Source organism: Sprattus sprattus, assembly GCF_963457725.1.
Source record: "Sprattus sprattus genome assembly, chromosome: 6".
NCBI classification, from domain to species: domain Eukaryota; kingdom Metazoa; phylum Chordata; class Actinopteri; order Clupeiformes; family Clupeidae; genus Sprattus; species Sprattus sprattus.
Window position 1 is genome coordinate 9,025,164 of NC_137925.1, and position 17,183 is coordinate 9,042,346.

At 43.7% G+C, this 17,183-nt stretch overlaps 1 protein-coding gene across 1 annotated transcript; it reads right to left on the reverse strand.

Moving 5' to 3' along the window:
* Positions 1-7,389: 7,389 nt before the first annotated feature.
* Positions 7,390-16,948, reverse strand: LOC308366975 (ectonucleotide pyrophosphatase/phosphodiesterase family member 7-like; the record flags this gene model as incomplete). Its single annotated transcript, XM_080840795.1, has 6 exons — positions 7,390-7,435; positions 8,360-8,477; positions 12,797-13,043; positions 13,549-14,181; positions 15,282-15,427; positions 16,699-16,948. The coding sequence occupies 6 exons, from the start codon at positions 16,946-16,948 to the stop codon at positions 7,390-7,392; spliced, it is 1,440 nt and encodes a 479-aa protein (XP_080696921.1).
* Positions 16,949-17,183: the final 235 nt, after the last annotated feature.

Sequence of the window (17,183 nt, forward strand, 5' to 3'; positions counted from 1 at the left end):
GGTCAGGAGTATCCCAACCCTGTACTGATTGGTCAGGAGTACTCAACCCTGAACTGATTGGTCCACACAAAGACCAGGTCCTGCTGCAGCACCTCTATTGATTCCTCACACTGTTTCTACACCATCGCCAGTCATCCTTACCCTAACCCTAACCCAGCACAGGCGCTCCCTACTGACGGACCACCATCACTGCAATTAAAGGGGTAACCCCACCCTTACTGAAGGACCACCATCACTGCAATTAAAGGGATAGCCCCACCCCTACTGATGAGCCACCATCACTTCAATCAAAGGCATAGTCCCCAGCCCCACCCCTTAACCATCAGCTGCACTCATAAGGATGCAGCAGGTGCCAGTAATTCATTCAGCTAAAGAAATACAGGCACACACGCACACACACAAACGGAGACGCACACACTATAGTGAAGGAAACACACACACACACACACACAAACAAACACACACACACACACACACACACACACACACACAGCCAGACATAGAGAGCTAAACACACACACACAAACACACACACACACACACACACACACACACAGCCAGACATAGAGAGCTAAACACACACACACAAACACACACACACACACACACACACACAGACACACACACACACACACAGCCAGACATAGAGAGCTTAACACACACACACACACACACACACACACACACAGCCAGACATAGAGAGCTAAACACACACACACACACACACACACACACACACACACACACACAGCCAGACATAGAGAGCTAAACACACATAAATGCTCACAGGGAGAGGGCTGAAGTGGAGCAGTGGCTGCAGGAGCCAGAGGATGGATCCAGGTGACGCTGCCAAGAGGAGGCTCTGCCGCCCCAGACGTCTCTGGAGCCGGCGTCTGGGAGTGTGTGTGTGTGTGTGTGTGTGTGTGTATCTGTGCATGTGTGCGTGTGTGTGTGTGTGCATGTGTATGTGTACATGTGTAAGATTATCTAGGAGTGTACATGTCTAGAGTTGTGTGTGTGCGTGTTGGGTGTGTGTGTATGTGTGTATGTGTGTGTGACTGAGCAAGTATGTATGTATGTGTGTGTGTGTGTGTGTGTGTGTGTGTGTGTATTAGGGGTCTGCCCGTTACACTGCGCTGCCCTGTTTAAACTGTTTATGCATACCAGGCTCCTCTCAGTGCCTCTTTGTCCTGCGCTGTTTACAGAAGCTTATTTTGGGAAAATTCCACTGGACACGACAGGCGTGTGTGTGTGTGTGTGTGTGTCGTTTGTGTGTGTGTGTGTGTGTGTGTGTGTGTGTGTGTGTGTGTGTGTGTGTGATCCACTGGATACGACAGGCCTTCACGGTAAATCACTGGCTCTGTGGGTCTGTGTCATGATATCCACTGTCAGGAAAGTATTCTTCAGTGTGTGTGTGTGTGTTTGGGGTGATATCCACTGTCAGGAGAGTATTCTTCAAGGGGTGTTTATATCTTCACAGGTAATGTTTTAAGAAGGAGTTCAAAGTTTCTGCATCTCTCTTCAGTGTGACTCCCACACGCACACAGACATATATTGACATTTATTCACTTATTCACTCAAACATTCACTCATTCACTCAAACATTCACTCATTCACTCACTCAAACATTCACTCATTCACTCAAACATTTACCCATTCACTCAAACATTCACTCATTCACTCACTCAAACATTCACTCATTCACTCAAACATTCACCCATTCACTCAAAACATTCACCCATTCACTCACTCAAATATTCACTCACTCATTGTCTCCATTGTGCTTGCACTCAGGCGGCAGCTCTGTAAAGCGCCTTAAGACAATTGTAATGTGTCCGTGCTATGTGATTGAATACAATGTGTATTAAGGTGACAGTTTTATCCTCTCGTCCATGTGTGCTCCAACCGATTCTTTCATGATAGCGCTAAAATCCATTGAATGTTTGTTGCCACAGATCCAGCTCACACACACACACACTCCACAACTGTCCACAGCTCAAGCTCACACACACACAGACACACACTCCACAACCTTCCCCAGCTCCTGCTCACACACACACACACACACACTGATTATTGACCATGATTGATTTTTAAAAGCAATAAAAGGGTAAAACATCCAAGGAGGTGAATACTTATGCATGGCACTCTACCTGGCTAATAACCTGGTTTACACTTGCTGCAGCAGACCTGTTTAAATTGTATTATACAGCGGTGGATTGCCGTCCAGTCTCTGCACTGGACCGAATGGTTATGCTGAGATCGGGCAGCAGCCTGGCACTCATCCCTGAACATGCTGTTAAGCCCTGAACCGGTTGGGTCTAACATGCTGGTAAGCCCTGAACTGGTTGGGTCTAACATGCTGGTAAGCCCTGAACCGGTTGGGTCTAACATGCTGGTTAGCCCTGAACCGGTTGGGCCTAACATGCTGGTAAGCCCCTGGCAGCACTGTAGCCTCTGAGCTATTATCCAGAACAAGTAACAGGTTGTGCCCGTGGAATATGCCCAAATATAGACACCGGCCTTGGCAATATCCCGAGCAACTAGAAGAAAATAGTTATTAAAATGTAACTGGAGGGGTATCTGCCATAATGGATTGTAGGCATCCAAAAGAAATAACCCTATGTCAGCCTACCTAACGTGGATCCAATATTAATAATAGTAATAATTAATGAATTTTATTTATGTAGCACACTTTAACAAACAGAAAAGTCTCAAGGTGCTTTACAAATCAATCAATCAGTGTCACAATCAAAGACAGTTGATAATTCATCAAAATCATAAATCAAAGACAGTTAAAAGGAAAAACAATATCTCACAACGTATTACTTCCCAGGCCCGGATAACATGTTGCACCATGTGAGTTTATTTGGCTGTAGTAGCTAACTGTTCTTCCTTGTTGCAGCCTGAAGCAGATCTCAGTTCTGAAGTGCCCCACTGATGCCATATCATGGTCATGTTGTGATTAAGCGCAGTAGCTATATAACGTAATGGTCTGTAAGTAGGCTCTTTCCATCGGTGGTTTCAGGGTATGACCTCTGTCACTTGGTGGTGTAAGAAAGTAGCCTATAAGTGCATCAGCGTACAGAGATGAGGTACAGAAACTGACAGTGTGGTGCTCAGACAACAATCTTTCACTGAACACCACAAAAACGAAAGAACTAATTCTGGACTACAGAAGGCAAAGTGCAGATCCGGCCCCTCTCTACATCAACGGGGATTGTGTGGAGAAAGTCCACTCCTTCAAGTTTTTAGGAGCCCTCCTGACAGATGACCTCTCATGGTCTGCCAACACCTCAGTGAAAAGCACAGCAGCCACTACACTTCCTGAGAGTACTCAGGAAAAACAACCTGGAGTGTAAACTGATGGTGGCTTTCTACCGCACCACTATCGAAAGTGTACTGACGTACTGCATCTTGGCGTGGTACTCCGGTTGCACTGCAGCAGACAAAAGAGCCCTCCAAAGGGTCATCAACACAGCACAAAAGATCACTGGCTGCTCCCTGCCCTCCCTGAAATCCATTGCCAGCTCCCGCTACCTTAGCAGGGCCAATAACATCTTAAAAGCCTCCTCTCACCCAGGCCACCACCTGTTTACTCTCCTACCTTCAGGCAGACGGTATAGATCCTTTAGAGCAGTGGTCCCCAACCACTGGGCCGCGGCCCGGTACCGGTCCGTGAGGTATTTGTTACCGGGCCGCACAGAAAGAATAAATAATTTATATAATTTCCGCTGTATTAATTATTGGAGTCTGAAAGGTGTTTTATTTTGAAAAACTACCGGAGTTTCCCGGACGTAACATTCGCCTGTGCCTCTTGTCACGTCAAGACGCTTGTCTCGTTCACGTGATATGTCACTTAAAAAAAAAAGCCCGCATACTAGCGAAAATTAGTAATAAAACAAACATCTTTGGAGAGCTTCAAAGGTGAAACGGTCAATTAAGGAGCCAGAAGAGGAGCCTAGAACCTCAAAAAAAGAAAGCTTCTTTTAACAGACAATACCAGGAGTCATAGGCTACTTTAAAATACGGGTTTATTGCAACAGTTGATTCTCAAGCACCAAGTCCGCTCTGTTTAATATGTGGCGACAAGCTAACAAACGAGCCAATGAAGCCTTCAAAACTGCTTCGGCACATGGAGACCAAGCACTGATTCAGAGTTATGGTGAGTTGTATTTTTCATGCACTTAACGTTCGTAATACCTAACGTTAATGTTAGCTGTTGTGTATATGAGCAGACCGGGCTTCATTGTATCAAACTCGCGCTTGCCTCACATCAATATGAATGGATGACGTGACTAATAAGTGGTGTAAAATGACACCTTGAAGCCGGTCCGTGAAAAAATTCCCTACATTAAACTGGTCCGTGATGCAAAAAAGGTTGGGGACCCCTGCTTTAGAGCAAGGACCACACGTCTTAGGAACAGTTTTTTCCCTACGGCCATCAGAACACTGAATACAGTCATGCACTAAACTTTCACTTTATTGACTGCAAGTCACACATACCATCTCTGTATTTCTTGTTCTGTGTACTGTTGTTGTATATATTGTATATAAGTATGTATATATATATATATATTCTGTTATGCTGTGTGCTGTATATGTTGTATGTAAATATATATATATACAGTACTGTGCAAAAGTTTTAGGCAGGTGTGAAAAAATGCTATGAACTAAGAATGCTTTGAAAAATGTAAACAATAAATGTTTATTTTTTATCCATTTACATGGTAAGACTGAGCACAGCAACAAGACACAACGTAGTTATACTGCATCAGCAGGGTCTCTCCCAGACAAAGATTTCAAAGCAGACAGGGGTTTCAAAATGTGCAGTTCCAGCTCTTTTGAAGAAGACGTTGAGGATCGTAGACGCAGTGTTCAGCCAAGGAAACTTAATGCAGCTGATGAAAAACACATCAAGCTTATTTACCTTCGAAATCAGAAGATTTCAAGCAGTGGCATCAGCTCAGAACTGGCAGAAACCAGTGGTACCCAGGTACAGACATTTACTGTCCGGGGAAGTCTGGCCAGAAGTGGTCGTCATGGAAGAGTTGCAGCCAAAAAGCTCTACCCCGACAAGGAAACAAGGCCAAGTGACTGAACTAAGCACGTAAACATAGAAACTAGGGTGCAGAAACATGGCAGAAGGTGCTCTGGACTGATGAGTCAAAATTAGAAATATTTGGCTGTAGAAGAAGGCAGTTTGTTCGCTGGAGGCTGGAGAGAGGTACAATAATGAGAGTCTGCAGGCAACAGTGAAGCATGGTAGAGGTTCCTTTCCAGTTTGGGGCTGCATTTCTGCAAGTGGAGTTGGAGATTTGGTCAGGATGAATGGTGTCCTCAATGCTGAGAAATACAGGCAGATACTAATCCATCATGCAATACCATCAGGGAGGCGTATGATTGGCACCAAATGTATTCTGCAGCAGGAACATAACCCCAAACATACAGCCAATGTCATTAACAACTATCTTCAGCTTAAAGAAGAACAGAAAGTCCTGCAAGTGATGGTATGACCCCCACAGAGCCCTAATCTCTACATCATCGAGTCTGTCTGGGTTTACATGAAGAGACAGAAGAATTTTAGGAAGCCTACATCCACAGAAGATCTGTGGTTAGTTCTCTAAGATGTTTGGAACAATTTACCAGCCGTGTTCCTTCAAAAACTGCGCAAGTGTATCTGGAAGAATTGATGCTATTTTGAAGGCAAAGGGTGGTCACACCAAATCTTGATTTAATTTAGAATTTTCTTCTGTTCCTTCACTGCATTTTGTTAATTTATGAAGAATTGATGAAAATAAACTGTTAACACTTCCATTTTTGAAAGCATTCTTAGTTTACAGCATTTTTTCACACCTGCCTAAAACTTTTGCACAGTACTGTATATATATATATATATATATATATATATATAGGTACTTTAATATATTCCACGGCGCTTTGTTGCACTCTTAATAGTTATATATATATATTTGTATGCTATTCCTACCGTTTTTAGATATGCAATATTGTTGTGTTATATGTTGTTGTTGTGTTATATGTTGTCCCTCGTCGCACCTACAGGAGAAGCACTCCAAATGTCGTTGTCGAAAGTCGAAAGGCTTTTCTATTCTATTCTATTCAAAAATTCCCCATTGTTGTGCAGTTCAAAATATCTTCATGAGTTAAAACAATGCAATTATCCTCTCCTAGTTGAACAGTTAATAGCCAATAATAGATTTACGAATATAAACTATATTTCCTGTAACAATATGTCAATTACCAAATAGGAAAAACGATAGTGAACTTTAATGGACTATGGATTCTACAACCATAAAAAAAATGAGCTGAGTGTAAGTCCAGTCTTAAAATATGACCACAGCATGGGGTTTAACTGTTGTCGAAGCTTGACTTGAAATTGGACTATTTAGAAAGTCGATGAATGTTCATAAGTGCTCATTTCATAACAGATTAGCTAGCTAGGTGAATCACAGAATGCAGAAAAGGGAGATTACTTTTTGACCTGATTTGGTTGATAAATAAAACACAAAGGCAAAATATTACAATTTACCCCCGACAAAATGAGACTCAGAAATGGATCTGGCGCAGGACCGTCACCAGCTGTAGTCTTGGAGGTTAACAGTAAAACGCTTCTGAACAGTACATGCACCATTGTGTTCCTCCTCTTCAGGCCACTAGGGGGAGTACTTCATCCATTCATTATGGAAGTCTAGACATATTGCTGGATGTGTTACCAGTAAGTCCATTAGTGAAGTGTGATCATGCAGTCCTTCCTTATGATGGCCATAATGACAACAGGCTGCTAATGTGAAAGAAGCACTTAAAGTCAGACATTTTCAGTTTAATGATAAATCACAAATATACTGTATGAATGGGGCACATACACAAAGCAAATATAATACAAGGCGTCAAATATTACGGTTTATGTCAGGATTTTAACTTTGGCTCATGTATTTACAACTCTATAAATTTTTTGGTAAAGAGTACCTGTTTTGATTTTTATGATGATTTCTAAAACTGCACAGTGCGTTGATCTGTTGGCTGAATTCTACAGCTTATACGTAAATCAGGGTCTGATCAGGAGTCAGGGTGAGGATTCGCTACTTGAAAGAGTACACTGACATCCAACAGAAGTGTATAACAGTGCACTTAATGTATCATGTAAACACAATCAAATAAGAATACATTAAAAAGCTCTTTCAGTGTCTGTCCTTCTGATGAAAGGAGCTCAGTGTGCAAGCGCTATTCTACAAATATATATACAGCATAGCCGGGGTTTCTCTTGGACCAGTCCTAGACTGCAGGCTCAGGACCAGGACCAGGACCATGACCTCAGATCAGTCCTAGACTCGTTGGGACATCTGAAGGCTCAGGACCAGGACCAGGATCTCACATGGCGGTCTGATTTTCCTGCGTCTCTGTGGGCTGATCAATACTGAGGAGGAGATGAGGAGGATTAACCAGAGGTGGACACAGAGAGAGAGAGAGATAGCAGTGTGTCATGAAAGAGTGAGAGAGAGAGAAGTGAGTCATTAGAGAGTGAGAGAGAGAGAGAATAATATTATTATTATTTAAGTGTATCTCTACTATTAGAGTGTCAAGAGTGAGAGAGAGAGAGATAAGTGTATCAATAAAGAGTAAGAGGGAGAGGGAGAAGTAAGTCAATAGAGAGTGTCGAGTGAGAGAGAGAGAAAGAGAGAAGTGTGTCATGAAAGAGTAAGAGGGAGAGGGAGAAGTAAGTCAATAGAGAGTGTCGAGTGAGAGAGAGAGAAAGAGAGAAGTGTGTCATGAAAGAGTAAGAGGGAGAGGGAGAAGTAAGTCAATAGAGAGTGTCGAGTGAGAAAGAGAGAAGTGTGTCATGAAAGAGTAAGAGGGAGAGGGAGAAGTAAGGCAATAGAGAGTGTCGAGTGAGAGAGAGAGAGAGAGAGAGAGAGAGAGAGAGAGAAGTGTGTCATTAAAGAGTAAGAGGGAGAGAGAGAAGTGTGTCATTAAAGAGTAAGAGAGAGAGAGAGAGAGAGAGAGAGGTGTGTGAGGAGATGTAAGCACACCTCTGTGTCGGTACACTACCTGGAACTCTGTGTGTGTGTGAGTCTGTGTATGTGTGTGTATGTGAGTGTGTGTTCAAGTGTGAGTCTGTGTCTGTGAGTGTGAGCGTGAGTGTGTTTCTGTACACTACCTGGCACTCTGTGTGTTTGTTAGTGCGTGGGTGTGTGAGTGTGAGTCTGTATGTGAGTGTGCGTGTGTGTGAGCGTGTGTTTGTGTGAGTTTGAGTGTGTGTGTATGTGTGAGTGAGAGTGTGAGCGTGTGAGCTTGAGAGTGTGTGCGAGTTTGTGTGTGTGTGTGTGTGTGTGTTCAATACCTCGAACTCTCTCTGCCCCTCCTGCATTTGCTCCAGGTCGTCATGACGACAAAGGTCAAGACCAGGAACCCAGCAACAGCGGAGAGGCCAATCATGACCCTCCACCCGAGTGACTGTCCTGTAAAACAAACAGGACACAATACGCAATACATTATAAACCACAAACAGGTAATAATACGCAAAACATTTCAGACCACAGACTTTCTCCCTCTCTCCCTCTCTCATTGTCTCACACACACACATAATGACACATAAACCCACACACAAGGGATGGGCCGATAAAACAGTTAATTCTATTACTCTAGCTGTTGGAGTCCAGTCTAGTGCAAATAATACAGGAGCCATGGGGAACTACCCCCCCCCCCCCCCCCCCCCAACACACAGACACACACACACACACACACACACACACACACACACACACACACAGTGAGTGTATATTTGAGTGAATGATTGAATTGATGGGTGAGTGAATGAGTGAGTGAATATTTGAGTGTGTGAATGAGTGAGTTAATATTTGAGTTAGTAAATGAATGAGTGAATGAATGAGTGATTGAATATTTGAGTGTGTGAATTAGTGAGTTAATATTTGAGTTAGTAAATTAATGAGTGAATATTTGAGTGAGTTAATGAAAGAGTGAAGATTTGAGTGAGTGACTGTTTGAGTGAATACGTGAATGAATGTTAATATACAGCCGCGGAAAAAATTAAGAGACCACTTCAAAATTATCAGTTTCTCTGGTTTTACTATTTATTGGTATGTGTTAAAGTAAAATGTACATTTTAGTTTTATTCTATAACCTACTGGCAACATTCCTACCAAATTTCAAATAAAAATATTGTCATTTAGAGCATTTATTTGCAGAAAAATGACAATTGGTCAAAATAGCAAAAATGCAGTGTCTTCAGATCTCGAATAATGCAAAGAAAACAAGCTCATATTCATTTTTAAACTACACAATACTAATGCTTACACTTAGGAAGAGTTCAGAAATCAATATTTGGTGGAATAACCTTGATTTAAAATCACAACTTTCATGTGTCTTGGCATGCTCTCCACCAGTCTTTCACATTGCCGTTGGGTGACTTTATGCTACTCCTGGCGCAAGAATTCAAGCAGCTCGGCTTCTTTTCATGGCTTGTGACCATCCATCTTCCTCTTGATCACATTTCAGAGGTTTTTTTATGGGATTCAGGTCTCGAAATTGGGCTGGCCATGACAGGGTCCTGATCTGGTGGTACTCCATCCACACCTTTACTGGCCTGGCTGTGTGGCATGGAGCATTGCCCTGCTGGAAAAAACACTTCTCAGAGTTGGGGAACATTGTCAGAGCAAAAGGAAGCAAGTTTTTCTTCCGGGACAACGTTGTACTTTGCCTGGCTGAGGTTTGTAAAAGACCATAAGGATTGAAAAAGCGGACTGGAGGTTCTTCTAAGTTCGTCTTCTCTGATGAGTCCGATTTCACAGTAGGTGCAAGACTCTCTGGCTTGTAGGCCTCTCCAGGTCTCCGTCTAACCATCAGACGACCATGTGTTGGGCAAAGCTGAAAATTGGACTCACCAGAGAAGACGAACTAGAAGACCCTCCAGTCCGCTTTTTTCAATCCTTATGGTCTTTTACAAACCTCAGCCAGGCAAAGTACAACGTTGCCCCGGAAGAAAAACTTGCTTCCTTTAGCTCTGACAATGTTCCCCAACTCTGAGAAATGTTTTTTCCAGCAGGGCAATGCTCCATGCCACACAGCCAGGCCAGTAAAGGTGTGGATGGAGTACCACCAGATCAGGACCCTGTCATGGCCAGCCCAATTTCGAGACCTGAATCCCCTAAAAAACCTCTGAAATGTGATCAAGAGGAAGATGGATGGTCACAAGCCATGAAAAGAAGCCGAGCTGCTTGAATTCTTGTGCCAGGAGTAGCATAAAGTCACCCAACGGCAATGTGAAAGACTGGTGGAGAGCATGCCAAGACACATGAAAGTTGTGATTTTAAATCAAGGTTATTCCACCAAATATTGATTTCTGAACTCTTCCTAAGTGTAAGCATTAGTATTGTGTTGTTTAAAAATGAATATGAGCTTGTTTTCTTTGCATTATTCGAGATCTGAAGACACTGCATCTTTTTTGCTATTTTGACCAATTGTCATTTTTCTGCAAATAAATGATCTAAATCAGGGGTCTTCAACAGGGGGTCCGCGACCCCCAGGGGGTCCGCGGAGGTACTGCAGGGGGGTCGCGAAATCTTTGGTTGATAAGATAATTTTTTTTAATATTTCTAAAAAAAAAAAAAAAAAATTCAACCAATTTTTTTTCCCACAAATTTAAATGTCTTCCAAATCAGAATTGTATTTATTCCCTTTAAATTTACATTAACATAAATCCAACATATTGTAGTGAACGTATAAATTGATCGAGAAGACGTTATCTTTCAGTCCAATCGAAACATTCAGCTACCCACAGGAGCTCTCTCAAGCTGGGCACCGGTTCACTCACAGCACCTTTCATGCACAGGCACTAGCCAATCAGATTGCGTTTCTGCTCAAGTCTAAAGAGCGCGAAGATCAAAAATAAAAGATGGCGGACCAAACTCCAAAAAAAGGTCAAAAAACTTTAATTGTAACTGAAAAATAAGTCTGAGAGGATTTGTGAAATGTGTGAGCCCCCTAGCTAATGTTAGCATGCTACTACCTACAATCTTAACAACTTGCTAGCGGTGTGATTGGTTTGTTGACCTGTCAATCTCACTATAACATCTATGTTGTCAACACAACTCCATGCGCCAGACTCCTCCTCCGTCATCCGTTGGATCGTGTTAGTCAGGAGTTATTGAAAAGAAGATACATCTCACTAATATGGGAGGATGTGTGCCATCGACAGATGCTTGAGGATTCACTGTCCCTTTATTATGTATGATGAATAAAAAACATATCTGTGAATTATTTTAATAAGTTGTTATTAATTGTAAGCTCAGAGTTGTTTGCAAGATGTATGTTTATAAATGGCAGTGGCACGGCCACCCTGTACCTTTCGTGTTGTTAAATGTTAAATTAAATTCAATGTTAAAAAATGTTAAGTTAAATTCGTTGTTCAAAAATGTTAGGTTAAATTCAATGTTAAAAAATTAAAATGTTAATGATTATATTTACCTTTGTATTATTTGAATAGCTTAGTATATTGAATACACAATAACAGGGTAGCTATGTTTATTTGGCACTAGGTCCAGTATATTATAAAAAAAAATAAAAAAAAAATATGCAATTTATATAGTAGGGGGTCCCTGCTCATCTCGCCATCAGTTTGGGGGTCCCTGGCCTGAAAAACGTTGAAGACCCCTGATCTAAATGACAATATTTTTATTTGAAATTTGGTAGGAATGTTGCCAGTAGGTTATAGAATAAAACAAAAATCTACATTTTACTTTAACACATACCAATAAATAGTAAAACCAGAGAAACTGATAATTTTGAAGTGGTCTCTTAATTTTTTCCGCGGCTGTATGTCTGTGTGAGTGTGTGAGTGTGTAAGTCACACTGGAGAGAGATGCAGGAGCTTGGCAGTCCTTTTTAAAACATTATGTGTGAAGTTATAAACACCCCTTGAAGAATACTCTCCTGACAGTGGATATCACCACACACACACACACACACACACACACACACACAAACACACACACACACACACACACAAACACACACAGGGAGGCTGTAAGCATTAAGTGTTTTTTTGCTTGTGTGTCTTAATATAGCAGAGTCAGATTTGAACTGATACCGTAATACCACAGTGCAGATGTTTAATTCCATTTTATGATGGGAGGACACACACACACACACACACACACACACACACACAATCACATTCTCAACCCCCCCAACCACACACACACAGTCCCACTCAGGATCACACACACACAATCATGCACGCACACAGGTTATCTGCAAAGTACATCTTATCCCTCCATCGGATCAGATATGCGTTTTAATCAGTTATCATTATATGGCCCAATCACACGCAGTCATCTGGGACTGGGAAAGTGCAACCACAGCATACACACACACCCACACACCCACACACACACACACACACACAACCACAGCACACACACACACCCACACACACACACACACACACAACCACTGCACACACACACACACACACACACACACACACACACACAACCACTGCACACACACACACTCACACACACACACACACACACACACACACACACACAGCAGAGCTGTTTCTAGAAGCTTCTACATCTATTTCTGTGAGTGTTCGTGTGAGAGAGACAGGTTTAAACCCTAACCTGCTGTAGTCTCACACACGCTTTCGCTGTGTTCTAGCACACAGACACAGACACAGACACACACACACACACACACACACACACACACACACACACCCACACACACACACACACACACACACACACACCCTTACCTGCTTTAGTCTCACACAAGCTATCGCTGTGTACTAGCATGTTGCGCGTGATGTCCAGCGAGCCGTCGTTGATCTCCGGGGTGATGCCCAGCAGGTGACACATGAGGGGGTAGATGTTGACCGTCTCGAACCCCCCCACCTGCAGCCCCGGCAGGAAGTCTGGCCCCACCGTTCGGAAGAAAGGCTTCATCTCCATCAGCTCGTTGTCAAAGCCGTGCTCCCCCTTATTCCACTGCAGAGGGAAGAACTGCAGAGGAGACCAGCAACACACACACACAGAAGAGGAGGAGGAGGAGGAGGAAGAAGAAGAAAAATTGTGAGTGTGTGTGTGGTGTGTAAAGGTGAGGTGGGGAGTGTAAAGACGAGATGATGAGTGTGTGTGGTGTATGGAGACGAGATGATGAGTGTGTGTGGTGTGTAATGGTGAGGTGGTGAGTGTGTGTGGTGTGTGGAGACGAGAGGATGAGTGTGTGTGGTGTGTGGAGACCAGATGAGGAGTGTGTGTGGTGTGTCATGGTGAGGTGGTGAGTGTGTGTGGTGTGTGGAGACGAGAGGATGAGTGTGTGTGGTGTGGAGATGAGATGATGAGTGTGTGTGGTGTGTGGAGACAAGATGATGAGTGTGTGTGGTGTGTAATGGTGAGGTGGTGAGTGTGTGTGGTGTGTGGAGACGTGATGATGAGTGTGTGTGGTGTGTAAAGGTGAGATGAAGTGAGTGTGTGTGTTTTAGGGTGGTGTTGTGATGTCCCTCACCCCGTTGATGACGTATCCCGGGTCGGCCCAGAGGACGAGGGGGAGGATGCGGGGGTGTTTGGAGAAGTGCAGCCTCTCTGGCATGTCCTCCTTCTTGTAGACGTGGAGGTTGGGGTGGCCCCCCTTCAGGGCGCGGTACACCTTCTCCAGCATGCCGTCCTTGGGCAGCAGCATCCCCGACGGCCCGTAGTCCACCAGGTGGAACTTGATGTCGCTGAAGGAGAACCCGGGGATGTCGGTCAGGATGATCTCGTTGACGCCGGCGCCGCGCTGGACCGTGGTCATCCCGTGGTCGGCCGTGATGATGATGTTGAGGCGGTCCGTGAGGCCGTGCGACTGGACCGCTTGCCGGATGTAGCCCACGGTGCGGTCCACCTTCCTGACGGCGTCTCGGCGCTCGGCTGTCTCCGGCCCGAACTCGTGGCCCGTTCCATCGGGCTCGCCGAAGTACAGCGTCACGAGGTCCAGGTCCTGGCGGACGAACCAGTCGCCTACCACCTTGTCCACGTTGAGGCGCCAGTCCGTCTCGTTTTTGTGGTCGTAGAATGGCGGCTCCACCTGCCTCACCTGCACCACCTCCTCCTGGTATGTGGCCGCCGTCCCCGGGAAGTGCAGAGACCCCGCCTTCAGGCCCTGTGAATGGACAGTCCGGACAAAAGGTAGCTGCTCATTGGCTCACAAGGTAGCTGCTCATTGGCTCATTTTCAATAAGGTGGCCGGTGGAGAGGTGAGTAGTCTTTGACGTAGGCTGAGTAATGTATAAGGTATAAATATATTTACAATATACAACTCATATGTCTACTGTGTTGGCAACTTTTTTACATGAACTGAGTAGTGTTCTCTGGCAAGAGGAGGAGGTATGCTATTTGGTATACATATATCTCTAAATACATATAATATATAATATAATTTGTATAATACATATTGATCTGTCATGGCTCAGAGAGAAGGCAAATGGTATACAGTGATTTACAATAAAGGGAACAGATGGAGGAGATCCAGCAGCTCTTAAACAACGTAGACGGAGATATGCTAAGAGATGATGTCTCTCAGGAAAGACCCATTAAAGGTTTCGTTGATGTCCCTCAGGAAAGACACATTAAAGGTTTAGATGAAGTCTCTCAGGGAAGACACATTAAAGGTTTGCCACATTAATCCTTATCTGGCGCTTGAAAGCAGCAATATGGAGGTCTGTTCCAAAACTAGTATGCTAACTGCCTAAAAGGCGTGCAAAAACCTTGCAAACACCACCAACAGCCCAGCTGACACTGATAGAAGCTTGCCAAAACACTAACTGGTGTCTTTTGGCAGTTTAGCTGGCAATGTCATGCGTGTGAAAGCTTCCCTTCCATTATTGCAGGGTGTACCAGCCCGTTAAACAGAACTACATAGGGCATATCCTGGATGGCTAGTGAGGAAGACACAGGTGTTTATCTGTCCTTCACATGGCCATATGCAATCAAAATTAAGCTACCTATAAACTATATCTGAAAGAGTGTCAAATTGTTGCATAGTGTTAATTTAAGCCTGGTTTACTTCAGCATACATATCTGATGTTCTTAAAGAGCCCTGCGTTTTGAGTCAGTACCTGTCTCTGTGCTGTGATTTGAATGTTAATACAGGTGTGTGTGAGTACCTGTCTCTGTGCTGTGATTTGAATGGTAATACAGGTGTGTGTTAGTACCTGTCTCTGTGCTGTAATTGGATGAAATTACACAGGTGTGTGTGAGTACCTGTCTCTGTGCTGTGATCCAGATGGGCAGGCTGCCATTGTCCCAGTAATCGTCCACAAACTGAGACTGGTAGTACTGCTTCTTCTCCTGGGTGCTGACGTTAAACCACATGTTATGGATCACACCGTGGTTCTCAATATAACGCCCTGGTAAAGGAAAACACAGCGTTAGCAGAACCCTGTGGTTCTCAATATAACGCCCTGGTAAAGGAAAACAAAGCGTTAGCAGAACCCTGTGGTTCTCAATATAACGCCCTGGTAAAGGAAAACAAAGCGTTAGCAGAACCCTGTGGTTCTCAATATAACGCCCTGGTAAAGGAAAACAAAGCGTTAGCAGAACCCTGTGGTTCTCAATATAACGCCCTGGTAAAGGAAAACAAAGCGTTAGCAGAACCCTGTGGTTCTCAATATAACGCCATGGTAAGGGAAACACAGCTTTAGCAGTAGCTTTATTGGTTGGTTGTTTCTCAGTTTCTCTCTTCATTCACCATGCTGTTTCTGAGAAACTTAACAGACTGAGCGATAGCATGCTAACCTGCTGGATATAATGTGCTGAGTCACTTCCATATGGCAAGACAAAGGAATGAACAGTTACTGCTGAAGCTTATAGGGGATAGGTGACGGTCTAATGAGTTATCTGATAACTCCAGTCACCCTTATCCCCTTTGGGACAATGCCTGCACCGATTACAGTAAGTCAAAGATTACACAGCGGATAGCTGGAACTTGAATGGTCTAACACAAACATTTGAATACATTATATCTAAAAAGGTTAGGGGATGTCTGTTAAAAAAAATACATCCATTACATGTGGATAAACTGAAGGCCCTCAGCATGTCCTATAATATCTCCTTCTCTGATTTGAGAATGAATCATGTCCTGTGTGTTGTCTTTGCCCGAACAGAAACATGTCTGTCAAATTCATATATTTGTTCCACTACATAATTTTGTAAAACCCAGTTCATGTCAATTCATATTACATATTACATATAATATCACTTTTGCCCCACACAAATGTACCATGCACTGTTTTTTGCCACACTGTATTTGCCACAGTGTCAATAGTTTTGCATGTAAATATTACACATGCAACAGAATTGCCTAAACCCTCCTATTATTTTGGGGGGCGATTTGACTAACAGGTATTCTGGATGTATAAAGAGCTATTTAAACAAACATCAAGTTCCTGACACATAAGCTTGGGTAAATATTTAATTATAATAATTTTCTGGAGGTTTAAATTGCTGGGGTCAAATTGACCCCAAGGATAAAATATGTTAGTACATTTGAAGCTTACAGGAGGGTTAAGCATGTTATTATCATAATCATCTTCACTTCACAATTTTACTTGATTTAATAGACTAATGAAGACTAATTTAAAGTGTTTCTATGTGTTCTGTTCGTCTCTGCTTGCCTTACCTGTGAGCAGAGTGAAGTGTGTGGGGCTGGTGATGGTGAGGTACGGGGGCGTCACATACGCTGCCTTCACGCCGTCCTCCGCCATGCGGTCCAGATTTGGGGTGTCCACGTCTCGGTCGTAATCCCAGCGGAACCCGTCAAATGAGATGAACAGGAGTTTGTTTCGGGGCCTTGCACACGGGTCCTTAGCAGGGGCCCCAAGAGCTGGAGACAGCGCCAGCAGGCACAACACACACACAGACAAGATCATCTTTGGCACGCGCGTCCTCTTCCACACTCAGGGTAGCTCAGTACTCTGGGGAAGCAACACCACTACACACAGCTTAAAACACACCAAAACAAGAGCACAGGAGTGTGTATGTGTGTGTGTGTGTGTGTGTGCGCGTCTCCTCAGTGCACTGTGCTCATGAACTCCTGTGTCCACTGCAGGACTGTGCGTATATGAGGTAGTCTTATCTCCTCTTATCTCTCCCTATCACAGGAAA